Here is a 13,012-nt window from a genome sequence, read left to right on the forward strand (position 1 = left end):
ACCCCAGACCTGCCGTCCCTCACACCTGGACACCCACAGCTCTCTGGGAATTCTCTCAGCCTCGCTTGCCCAAACCAGTTTCCCAGAACACGCTGTAAGGTACTTTAGGCACAACCTGAATTTCTGCCTTTGAGCTAAAAACTTCTGAATCCCTCAAATAAGGAGACTTCAGGAGAGCTGTCTCCAGGTGCTACCTGCAGCAGAATCCACCCGGCTTTAGCAGAATCTGGAAGTGTCTCTCTTTCCTGAGGTTTCTCTCAGGGTTTGGGATCATGTGTGAGAGAACAGAGTCTTTTCCCTTTGTTTGGTTATTCCTTACATAAACTCTGAAATGTTCTGAAACTGTGCTTATTGTGTAAGTACAAACATTCAGCCAACAGTATATGGCTGCTTTACAGGCCTGTCCTCCCTCTGCACAGCACAACATCAGAAACAGGCTGTTTCCATCAGTCCTGGGCTACAGCCTACACAGTAACCCTCAGAAAAGCTGACCATGTCACATCAGCCTCAGTGCAGAGAGAGAAATGCTGGTAACTCGCGGCAGTGTCGGCTCCCCTCAGTGTTGGTTCCACACCCCTCAAGTGCCACCCGGACCAGAAAGACCTCTGGGCCAGCTTTGAGCTGAGCTGAGGGAGAAGGGAGATCAACTCTGAGTTCACTGCTTGGCAGGGACTGACAAATACCAGTCACAACGTGTTCAAGCCTTGGGGACAACTGGGATGAAACCAGCAGGCTGTCAAATATAGTTAGGTTGCATTAACTCGACATAATTCTGTTGAGAAAGTAAAAGTGAATATTCTGAAGGATGCTCCTCATTCTCAAACAGTAGGTTTCTGCTGAAATAAGCCCAGAGTTATTTTCCCCACCCCAAAGACATGTTTTTCCAGATACATTTCGAATAGTTCCCACCTACACATAAATACAACACAGATTCAATTCAAAGCTTTTACACTGCACCCACAGACGTGTGTGTGTAAAAGTGCAGGAACCGATTTTGTAACCATATGTCTAATAATTCAGTTTACAAAGCCTTGTGGGGGCTATTTGGAAAGCTTATATAATTCATCTCATGCTGCTTTAAAGAAACCAACAATCAAAAGGATAAGATTCAAAGAGGGAAAACGCAGCTTTTCCCACCTTTTTTTTACCTTCATGAGAACATACGATTACACATGCTGCAAACTGCACGATGGAGAACAGGCTCCCAGGTAACTCGTGGAGAGTGAGGCAAGCCAGGATGTTCAGAAAACAGAAAACCAGACCAACATGCTAATGCTGCTTTTTGTTTTCTACACAGTCAACCTGCTTTAAAGGGGTTTCCATCTCCAGGTGTGTTACAAGAGCTTACGTAGGGTCATGCAGATCGAACTCAATGGAAGCTGCAAACACAGGGCAAGTGTGAGGGGTTAGTAAAAGGCCAGATGCAAACAGGTCGTTGCCTCCTGTGTTAGTAACAGAAATGCAGCTGGCACCAAGCTGGGGTCACTCCTTATCAGATCGACTCTAGGCCGGTGGAAACGGTCCCAGCCAAAGCTGGCCCTTTCCCCAAACACAGCACGACTGCTCCGTGACACAAGCATGGCTTACAATTGTCCTGGGTTGTCTGGGCCAGTCCCAGCAGTGCCCGAGGGGTGCCGGGGTGCGGGAGCACCGCCCTGGGAGCGCCCAGCCCTTGGCACGGCACCTGCAGCCCCCCGGGGGGACACCCCCCGCCTGCACCACCGGCACAGCACACAGGAGGGGACGGGGGGATGTGGAGAGGGGGGAGAAGAAAGAAGAAGGTTGGGGAGGGGAGAGAGAAACAAGAATTGATTAATGATCTTCACCAGATGCACTCATACAACCACAAGATATGTCAGAACTCCTCCTCAGCCTCATCTCTCCTGCTGTGTCCCCATCCTAAAGCTGTAACTGCTGATGGAGACAGAAAATACCCAGGATACCAGACCAGGATTTCATAAAAGCTATCATGTACCTTCTACGCTCCTCCAAAGTATTTCACAGAATCATGGTTATTTCCATTATGTTCAAATTAGACAGCAAAAACAAATTTCATGGAGGGCTTTCATCTTCTTTTCCAAGGGAAAACCTTATTAATTGTCCCGAGTTTGTCATATCTGAGCTTCTCCTGAGATCAAACGCTTCCTGGACTGTGCAGTGAGTTGCTATTTCTAGACAGATATTCTACCTTGAGTTTTTCAGATCCACCTCTCTCGATATTAGAGAAGCACAGAGTCCTGCAAGCTTATTCTAGCAAACAGAAAGGTTAAGCAGATGGAACTGTCTCCTGGGTGCCACACAGCGCCTTTGAAGCGTGTTTGCATTATATAAGCAGGCAAATAACTTCTTCAGCAACAGTTCACCTGCTAAATATTACCATTAAAAGAAACAAACACAGTGAGCTCCAAGCCCTTGCCCCCAGGGAGCAGCTCGGGGTGGCAGCCCCAGCTATTCCTGTCTCTTGCTTGAGACAGAAGCTTGCTTTTATCTCTTTTTTTTCCCCTTTTCCTAATTTAAACTTGTTTAATTCTGAGTTTCTTCCCACCACACCTCTGAATAATTCACCGTTTTTCCTTTCTCAGACCCACAGTGGAAATACAGTAAGGGGGACACTCCTGAGCCCCTCACAGCCCAGCCCCGTGTTCTGTACTGGTATGTACTGAAATGGCTTCTCTGTGGTTTTCACTGGCCTCTTCAGACAGATATATGAAACAATTATAGAGAGGAAGGGTTGGCAACCTTTCCTCCAGAAAATCTTCCTCCTCCAAACCTACCAGGTTTTTCCACATCCCCTCCTGACCAAGAGTGGAATACACCCCCTTGGGTCCCCTCTCCAGATCTGAAGGGACTGGGAGAGCCTGCCTTTGGCAGCAAATCTAAAGCTCTGGGAAGGGGCTTTGGTATTTCACTGAGCCCTGTGCACAGGGATTTCCACACTCCTCAAGACCTGCTGATTTAGGGCTCAGATTTCCCTGAGCAGTGCCAGCTGAGGAATTGGAGACTTTCCATTTCCCCCCATGATCGACTGTCGCGTTGGATCTTTGGGAGTGCAAGGAGAAGCCAGCCTTGTGATGTCAGGAAGCCTGTCGTGGTCAGACAAACCCTTTTCTAGCTGCTACATCCTTTTGTGCTCCCAGAAAAGATGGAATCTGGCACAGCTACGAAGTTTCCCTCATAATTCATAGGTCTTATGAGGGGAGTCAGCTCGCCCTGAAGCACTCAGGACTGGGAGTGCCAGGGTCCTGCAGGAGCTGTGCACACACTGCACAACTGCAGGACCAACACATTAATGTCATCCTACTGCGCCCCAAACCCAGCACAACACCCTCAGAACCACAGCTTTGCTGACATTTCACCATAAAGTTGCTGCTTCTGATTACTTCACTATAAATTCCTGCTATTTATATCACTGCCATGAAGAAAGAGAAGTTAAGTCATCTTTGCCTAAGAAGCAACACAGGGAAATGATGGGATCTGTTGACAAATGTACCGAAACAGCGAATTCCCAACACCAAAGGTGTGATCATTCTGAAGTAGCTGTAATTGAAAAAGGACATGTAAAAAGGTGCACAATAGCTGTGACTCTCGAGCAGAAGAGATGGAGAGGACAAGTTACAAGGGCCTATTTTTAACCTGTTTTTTGAATGAGGTACGAAAACTTGATTCCACAGAGACAGTAAGAAGAGAAAAGATACAGAGAATGGTAAACCCTTGCTTTTTCCTCTCTTCAGTCCAGACCCTGGGGATGCAATATGAGATGCTGGGTTTGTGTAGTCATTATGAAGAGACTACTGTGGAAGTCAGAGGCAACCCCAGTGCAGGGGAGGGGTCTCCCATCTCACGGGGCCCAGTTCCTCCAGAGGGGAGGTGTGGGAGCACTGCAGGAGCCCCCAGCTCCAGTGGACAGAGCACATTTTCCCTGAGTGGGGCTGAGCACGTGGACAGGAGGGACTGTCTGCCACCCCACGGCACACTCGTGGCCAGGATCCAGGGAAGTGAAGCTTTGCAGGGAACTGAAGGGTGATTTTCACTCCTGCACCATCGGCAATCATTATTTCATGTGTAGTAACAATATAGCAATATTCAGTCAGAATAAAATATTTTTTTCCCTTTTTTAACTCAAACTTCAAATATTCATATCTACTAGAGCATACACTATGCCTTTTTTTGGGAAAATGGAGGAACAAATTCTTTATATGAGAAAAAGAGAAAATGGAAGGAGATATTCTTAAAAGAAGGGGAAAAGGAAATGTTACAGTTCAACATCATAATGAAAAAAATCATTAATCCTCCTGCAGCATGTTATTGTTAACACTTTGGGATTAAAAAAGGGCTGTAACATTTTTCTTCTCATTTCCACACAGGGACATACCTCTCTTCTACTGAAACTTCCTTGAGCTGCTGGTGGGGCTTTGTGCCTTCCATCTCCCGGATGCTCACTGCGTAGATCTTCGTGGTGTAGTCAATGGCTTTTTCTCTTGCCACATCACTATCATAACCTTGGAAAAATAAAACAGAAAATAAAACAAACTGCCCTTGTTTCACAGGGAGAGAGGAGAGATCTGCACCAGCTAAAGGAAGGCAGCGAGTCCTGCCGAGCTCTCCTCACACTGAAACTTAGCAAAGCTTCTTGCCCGCTTCAAGTTAAACCCCGGCGAGAGCCTCTGTGGAACGAAGACTAAATTAAACACTTTTTACCTCCATCTTCTTCTGCATCAGTGTCTGACTCCTCACTATCCACCAGCTTGCTCTCCTGGATGCCCAGGAACTCCCTGGTCCAGATCATGAGGGCGGTGTCGGCCCCTCCCACGGTGAGCAGCACGGAGTCGTTGTGCAGCCACTGCACGTTGGTCACCTGGGCGCTGTGCCCCACGTACTTCTTGAACTTGGCGTGCTGGCCCTGCGGCACAGAGGGTGCCCCGGTCAGCAGTGCCCAGCCTGGCAGCAGCGACTCCCTGCACTGCCTCCCTCACCACAGGAGCGTGTTCGCTGTTTACCTTCACCGGGTACGAGAAAAGCTTCACGAACCCGAAGTCATCTCCGGTGGCCAGGAGGGTCCTGTCCTTGGTCAGGCTGGCGGCATTGACCACGGTGACATCGCTGTGCGTGGGCCAGATCCCCTCACAGGTGGGCCCAAGCACACACGTCCACGTGTCCCACTCAATCTTCTCTATCTGCAAGCGCAATTGCCCCCAGAGAAGCCATTTCAGTACATACCAATTCCATCTGTATATTTTCCTGTGCTTGATATTACCTTTATTTTTTTTAGCTTTTAAGAAACTGTCCACTGTGCAATTTGCATTTACAGGCACCTGTATTTATACAGATACTGTGCTTTGATTCCTCATCAAAAGGTTTAAACGTTCCCACTTTCCCAGACAGAGCAGGGATACAAATCTCCCTAAAGGTTTTCCGAGGTGTTAAACAAGGGGCAATTTTGTAGCAGAATTACTTGTCACAAGTAATCAGCATCAGGAAAAGCCCGCTCAGGCTGTTTGAGGATGGTTTTATAGCCTGGATGTAACTGATTACACACAAAACAGGTGACTTCGGGAAAGGGGATTATATCAAATGGCTGCTAATAAATAAACAACTATAAATTCAGAGATACAAACAGACACCTGCACGTTCTACCATTTACAAACACTAGGAAAGACACTGTGGAATGAGCAAATCATTCTAATTCTAACCACTGCAAATATGGTATCATAAAAGGACAAACAGCACCATGTGAAGACAATTCTTAAAATTAACTTTCAAAGAAAAAAAAGTCCAGTAAATGTAATTTGTACCTCAGCAATTCTTATGATGTGTCTTTTCCCCCTCGGTGCTTCAAAAAACAGTTGTTCTTTGGCACCAGAATTGACTTGCAATAACTTTCCTGGATGTGAAATGAGAGATTATTGTGAGTCTTATTAATTATTATGACTATTATGTACTTTCTTTTGATTGAGTGAAGAGATTTCTCGGCATAAGTTAAAAAATTATCCTCCAGAGAATTATTCATAGCACAAGTAAAAGAGATGCTGAAAATCAGTCTGCTAAGGATCCTTTACTCCTGGTTCACTGAATAAGTAATATTTTAAATACCATCCAACGTCCTTAAAAAGCTACCCTTGTGCAGCAAACCAGCTTCTGCTGACAGAAAATACTCTGCTTGTGTTTCATCATCACACTAATGGAAGGGAAAAATAAATGTGCGTGCTGATAATTTTCATTAAAATGCTACAAGATGGCTTTGGCAAAAGAGAAAGCGTTGTCAGCTCCTGTCTCTTTTCACTGCCCCACTGGCACAGCCACTGACACCAATCTGCCCCGGGGGGGAGTTTTCCATGCCCATACAGGCTGTGGTGGTGCTGTCAGTGATCCCACAGCACAGCGCAGCAGGGCCCAGGCACACAGGTGGTCCTGCGTGGGATCTCATTAGCTCTGGGAAGGCTTATCAGCATGAGATCATTAATGATCCTGCTGGACTTAATCAGCTGTGACAATCAGGCTCTGTGACAATCACGCCCCAGTGATTGCCAGGCAGCGCTCAGCAAGGACAGGGAACTGGACACCACCACCTGGAACTGCACTGGCCCATATGGTGCTCCGTGGGCAGAAGGCACGAGCGCTGGTGGTTACAGCTGATCTGGGAACAGTCCCTGATGGCCCATTTCGTGGGCATTTCCAGTAGTACCTGTGGCCAAACACGTTACCTCTGGAGTCCCAGTCGATGTGAGTGATGTAGCTGGAGGCACCTTTGCAAATGCCAACCCTTTTGCTGGTCAGTACATTGTAGATGTCTACAAAGTTATCATGGGAGGCCACAGCCAGGTACTTTCCTGATTCTGTAAAGAGGGGACACTGAGGTTACTAAAATCCCGTTAAACCTTCTCATTACTATTGTTCTGCATGTACAGTGCCGCAGTGCACAGACGCAGCAGCCAGGGGTGTGTCCATTCTAGCAGGCTGCACACAACCCCGTGCAGTGCACGGAGCACACAGCAAGCCAGTCAGTCTCCCTTTGCAACACTCAGTCCTGCCTAGAGAACAAACTCCAGGATAAACGCCCCCCTCCCACCTTATCCCAGGGTGATACCTCGTGAGAACTTGATGTCGGAGATCATCTCCTTCCTGTGGTGGAAGGAGACCATGTCCTCCACGGTGTCGGCGTTCACCACCAGGAAGCTGCCGTCGTTGAGCCCCACGGCCAGGGCCTTGCCGTCAGGAGAGAAGGCACAGCAGCGGCCCCCTGCCAGGGCACAGGGCACCTGTCAGCCTCCCAGCCCGGCCCTGGGCACAGCAACCAGCACTGCGAGGCCTCCACATCAACCAGGCAGTTCTAAGGGGATTTGTTGTTGATTAAAGCAAACACGTTACAGAGGGCTATGATTAATGCTCTGTTACGTGGGAATGAGCCCTCTGTTCAGGGGGGTCCTGAGCTGACAGTGCTGAGTGGATTCGTCTTGGAATGGTTCATGTACAGATACCCCCTCCCAGCTACATTCTCAACACACCAGGGATAGAACTAAAGCAAAATAAACCCCCAAAACACACACAGAAAGGAAATCCAGATGGAAAACTCAAACTCATTCAGAGCAGTGTAACCACACATCCTTCAGGGATCCCACACCCAAAACTTCTTTATTATATGACTTAATAATGGTTCCTTTCAGCAGAGCACATTTAAACTACACTTCCTCCAGTTATTTTTTGCCCCAGCATTATTTCTGACCATTACTGTCTCCTACAACCATCCTCACCCCTCAAACCATCTGACCCTGTTCTCCCTCAGCCAGTGAGAGTTCCCGTGCTCCGGATCTGTCACTGAAAATGAACAATACAAAATTCCCTGAAGGATATCAGTGAGGAAACAAAATCAGAGAAAGCAGCATTTCAACAAGCTCATCTCCTTTTATACAGAGGAGAGGGCAGGAAAGCTGTTCATTTTCGGGGAAGTTGTTGTAAGATGTAAAGCTCATATTGCCACCGAAGGCTGACTGTGCCCAGCATGCAGGACACTGCACACTTGTCTTTATAAGGAATCTTTTCAGGTGTCAGCAACAAACATGCTGGCCTTGGGTATTCCTGGGAAGGAAAAGGATTCTGGGGTCAACTCATTCCCCTTGAAACTGGAGGAGAACAGACTAAAGTTCATTTATTTTACTACTGTTCATTACGATAGATTACAGTCCTTTTCCTTCCTGGCTTTCTCACTGACCTGACACATGCCAAAGACAATTCATTTCCTGCCCTTCCAACTCCCTAACGACCGTGCCCTTTCCCTGCCCAGCTGATGGCTGTGATGCCCTGGGAGCCCAGGGGAGCTGTGCCAGGCCGTGTCCTGGCATGGCCAGGGCCCGTTACCTTTTTTGAGCTTCCTGACGGCCAGCATGCGGTGCTGCGCTGATAGTTCCCAGATGCGCAGCGTCTTGTCATCGCTCACCGTGGCGCACACCGGCAGCAGGGGGTGAGCTGCCAGCCCCCACACTTCTCCTTCCATGTGGCCCTGCGGGAAGTCAGGCCACACAAGACAAAGGAATGCATCTGAGGCCGTGTGACGTGCTCTAATACCTGCCCTGCCTCAGCTGACGAGTCCCGGGCAGCGAGGTTTCTACCATCTCATCTCCAATGCTTTCCACGCTCAAGAAGACCTGAATGTCTGCTCTGTTTCTCTGACAGCTACCCAAGATGCTCTGCCACGGTCTTGGTTGTCATTCCTATTCTTCCAATATTCTCTTTTCCACACTTGAAATGACCACGAAATAGTTCTGTGCCAACCAGGACCCTGAAATCCTAACACGGGCTAATCTGTCTTCAAGGTTTATGTCATTTCTAACACCCTGGAGAGCTTGTTTGCCCCAAACAGACATACTTAGTTCTTTTAACCTTTCCCCACATTCTCACTTTTCCAACTTGTTAATCACTCTCCCTGCTTTTTTTTCCCAGATTTCCTTCAGCTTGCACACAGCTTCTGGCACTGCATCAAGGTTAAATCATTTCTTACTGCTCTCAGTCTGGATTAGGGAGTGAGTTCAATCATTTCTAAAATACAGCTTCACACATCTCTGCTAGTAAGGATGCAGGCAAGGCACATCTGAAGGATTACCTCATGTGATCAGAACTAATTAAGAAAATACCAAAGAAACAGTGGTTTTGTAAAAAACAACGTTAGTTACAGAAAACAAAAGATAAAAGGTCAATAAATTACAACTCAGTAACTGTTCTATATAATTTTATACACACAGACAGTGAGGTTATGAAAGACACTGAATCAAAGCAGCACCAAATACATCAGCAGACATATACATGAAAAATTTTTAACCAAACTGTGAAAAATACTATTTTTTTCCAAAAAAAAAAGTCCCTTTATGCTTTGCAACACCTGCAATGACAACTGTGTGTCACTGTAGAAAGCTGTCATCACTCCACCATTTTTCACAGGATCCTTCACAATATACTGTAAAAGGAAATAAATGGAACCACACTGTCAAAATAAAATACACTGTGTTAGTTGAACCCTTCATTTCTCATGTTTATGTTGAGTCCTAAACTTAAATGTGTCTAAAAAATCCACAGAGAGCCTCAACAGCCTTTGAACTCCAGGGACTGCTGTTTTCACCTTCAGAATTCCATAATCCACAGTGAATCTCAGTCATTTACACAAGAAAGCACCAACTTCAGCCTGAGCAAGGAAAGGAATGGTGGCCAAGGGGGTTAATGAAAACAGACAGAAAATGAATGTCACCACGTGTTGTATTTCCCCAGGAAACAGTTTGAGATGGGAGATCCCCACAGTACCTGCACAAGCAGAGTCATGGGCCCACTTTTATCAATTTCCAGGATCTCTCCATTCTTCGTTCCCACCAGGATGTGCCCGTGGCCCAGGCTGATGGCTCGGATCGAGGGGTTGTCCTCCAAAAGTAACCCTGAACAATGCAAAGACATTCCTGTCATGTGTTTACAGGGAAATCAAAGAGAGCCTCGCATCATCTACAGTTTATCCACAGTTACATCTGTGTGGCAGATGAGGTGCTGATCAAACCCTCCTCAAAGCACACTGACCAAACCGTACCTTTGGAACTGGCAGACAGTGCTGCCCTTTTGATGGCGTATGTCTTCAGACACCTCTCAAACATATCATCCCACAGGGCCACGATCCCGTCCTTTCCACCAGTCACAAAGCCCTGTGCAGTCACAGAGGGAAAGCACACACAAATGTCAGCACTCATGTGGTGAGATTAAAAACATGGCCAAAGGCAGAGGAAAGTCTCCCCTGCATTTTATTTATGTGTGAAACGAAAAATATTGGAGTCTGTACCTAGGAGGGGAAAAAAATACAAGGGGGCAAGATTTCGAGCTGCTCTTCTAGGTTATAAAGATTTAAAGGCACACAGAGTACATGCTGTTGTATGCAGTAATGCTGGACCTTGATGTTCGATAAACCATGGAAAAATATGAGGTTTATCCTTAGAAGAGGTAGTAGCTGGAATAATTGGTTCTCAAGTTATTCCCAATTCCAGGGACTTGACAGATGCCTCAGCCTGAGCTCTAATAATGCAGTAGGGACCAATTCTTTGATTAACTCCCTCGGCAGGTTGTCTGTGCCAAGCGAATGTAAAACAGCACAAATAACTAACCAACAAAAGAGTAAGTGAGGAGGATGTTCAGTGCTAAGATCAAAGGGAAAAATTGATGGAAAAGCTAGGAACAATCAATTAGGGCCAGAAAGGATTGAGCCACAGGGACATTAATTGACCTTGATGTACAGAAATGTTAATAGCTAACATTTTCCTCATGCTGTACTTCTACAGTGGGAACTATAATCTCAGAAGGGATATTCCCTTTGCAACACCTGCAAATTGCCAGTGGCAAAACCTGGTCCTGAACTCATCTGTGTGATGCCAACAGGACATTCTGCCATCGTTTCTTTGGAAGATGTCCTGATGCAACTGAAGGGATATAGCACATACCTTGTCCAGTGCATGCATGGCAAACACAGGCCCATCGTGGGCTTTCACTGTCCTCAGCAGCAGGGTCTCCTTCCAGATGTAAATGTCTCCAGTGGCAGCTCCAGAGAAAACCAGCTCCTCTATTCTCCCGTAGGACACGCTCATCATCGTTTCCAACTTCCCAGCAGTGCCGAACGTGCCTCGCTTGGAGGTAAAGCCTCCACCTGCAACACACACCAAAGGCTCTCTCTGCTTGGGTTGGTAAAGGACAAACATCTCCCCCCATCATCTCCTGGGGCTGCTGAGGCACAGCAGGTAATGAAACACTGAAATCACATGGCAAAAGCACAGTCAGAGTCAGCCCAGTAACGACAGCTCTGCAGCAGCACAGACTCGTTTTCAGATTGTCTTTCCAAGCAAGAGATAAATCTGGGGAGGAACGACACAAAAAGAACTAATACAAGGGCCAGCAGAACATTTTTTGCCAAAACCACGCATCCAATCACAACACCCCTTCTGCAGTGGGGGCCTGGTGTCACGTGCCCTTCACGGCTCACACCAGACCGAGCCCTCACTGCACTGAGAAATCTCCACTCCAAACACACACTTGGATTGCAGGCAGACTGTTCCTGGAGTGAGATCCTGCTTGGTGCACATTCCTGCCATGGGACCTGGCACACAGCAATGCCAGTCCACCTAATTACCTCAGAAATAACCTGCACTCCAAATGTGTTCATTTTTAACAGGAGAGCAGCCGAGCCCCTCCAATACTTGAAGCACGGTACAGGTGTGGGGAGTTCATGAAACTCTCTCATTTGGAGCATTCTGGAGTTCTATTTTCAGCTGCCCCTGTGCTGAGTTTGACACACAGAAGATGCTCCCCGAGATCTTTACACCAGGTACTTGTGTCACGTGTGCACAATGAAAAGTGTGAAAAACTCCTAATGAAGAATGAAACATCCAGCCCTGAATTAAAAATACCCTCAATCAGAACCCAACCCTGTGGCCTTGCTCACTCTGACAGAACAGCCTGAATATTTCCCTTAGTTGTTTGCAGAATCTTATCCTGGTGTTAGATACTGGAAAACATATTTTCATTTTACATTATTCAGAAAACTCTTGTGTTGTACAAGGAATATATTACCTTGATATCTTGATTCTTGTGATACCATATCATGATTTTTAGCCTCCTGGATAAAATACAAGCTCTGCCAAGTTTTCCCAGTGAGGGCCATCATGTGTCTAAGTTACAGGGCTGCAAGTTTTCAGGGAGCCAAGGATGCTTTGCTCAGGAGAATTCCTTAACAGTGTCATTAGACTTTAAACACAATTACCTGGAAATCCTTTTCACCCCTTCAAGATTCTGGTAACTGGAAAATTGCTTCCCAAACAAAGTGTCAAACTGAGAACATGGTGTTCCTGCATTAAAAATATACACCTTCCTAGATAAACTATCCATAAAATACCCAAAGCAGTACCTGTTTGCTGCCAAAACTTGATGTGCTTCATCCCAACAGTGACCAGTTTGTCGACATGATGTGGATTACACTTCACTACAAAGATTTTATCTTTATGGCCCCTGCAATAAAGAGAAAAATTAGAAAAAACATGGCAAGGGATGACTTAACATTTCCAACTAATTAAATCATTAGCGTAAATCATTTCCCCACCCAACAAAAAGCACAGAGCCGTATTTGTAATCTGTAAGGGTTTAGCCCTGCAATGTTGCCCCACAGAGGTGGCAGGATGAATTTGACCACAAACCACAGGGGAATTGGAGTCCAGAAACGTGGGGAATAAAAACTGTCTCCCACTGGATTTCAGTTCGTTCCAGTCATAATGAAGAAGCAGGAAACAAAGGGCAAGGCAATTAGGAGAAGGCTTTAAAGGTCAACATAAATATTCAAATGGATGAGAACTCAACTAATAAATATGAAAAAAAATACTCTGACAAGAAAAACGAGGGAGTGTTTAATCTACCGTGTTTCAAGCTGAAAAATAAAAGAACATATTATAAAATTATAATTTAGGAAATAGTCCATTCAGCAGCACAGACACCTTTAGGTTTGGTTCTC

At 46.3% G+C, this 13,012-nt stretch overlaps 1 protein-coding gene across 1 annotated transcript in view; it reads right to left on the reverse strand.

Moving 5' to 3' along the window:
- EML6 (EMAP like 6) overlaps positions 1–13,012 on the reverse strand; it is a gene marked incomplete at its 3' end in the record, with an annotated part of 77,678 nt that overhangs the window by 15,444 nt on the left and 49,222 nt on the right. Inside the window, exons 18-28 of the mRNA XM_027898215.1 lie at positions 12,416–12,516; positions 10,959–11,161; positions 10,061–10,172; positions 9,787–9,914; positions 8,353–8,494; positions 7,085–7,237; positions 6,702–6,833; positions 5,793–5,881; positions 4,998–5,174; positions 4,699–4,900; positions 4,373–4,499 (exon numbers count right to left, since the gene is read on the reverse strand). Coding sequence (XP_027754016.1) covers positions 4,373–4,499; positions 4,699–4,900; positions 4,998–5,174; positions 5,793–5,881; positions 6,702–6,833; positions 7,085–7,237; positions 8,353–8,494; positions 9,787–9,914; positions 10,061–10,172; positions 10,959–11,161; positions 12,416–12,516 — 1,566 coding nt within the window. The remainder of the gene's footprint in view (positions 1–4,372; positions 4,500–4,698; positions 4,901–4,997; positions 5,175–5,792; positions 5,882–6,701; positions 6,834–7,084; positions 7,238–8,352; positions 8,495–9,786; positions 9,915–10,060; positions 10,173–10,958; positions 11,162–12,415; positions 12,517–13,012) is intronic.

The sequence above is a fragment of the Empidonax traillii genome, unplaced genomic scaffold, assembly GCF_003031625.1.
Source record: "Empidonax traillii isolate 1590-97213 ecotype Southwest subspecies unplaced genomic scaffold, ASM303162v1 scaffold584:size400879, whole genome shotgun sequence".
Lineage (NCBI taxonomy): Eukaryota > Metazoa > Chordata > Aves > Passeriformes > Tyrannidae > Empidonax > Empidonax traillii.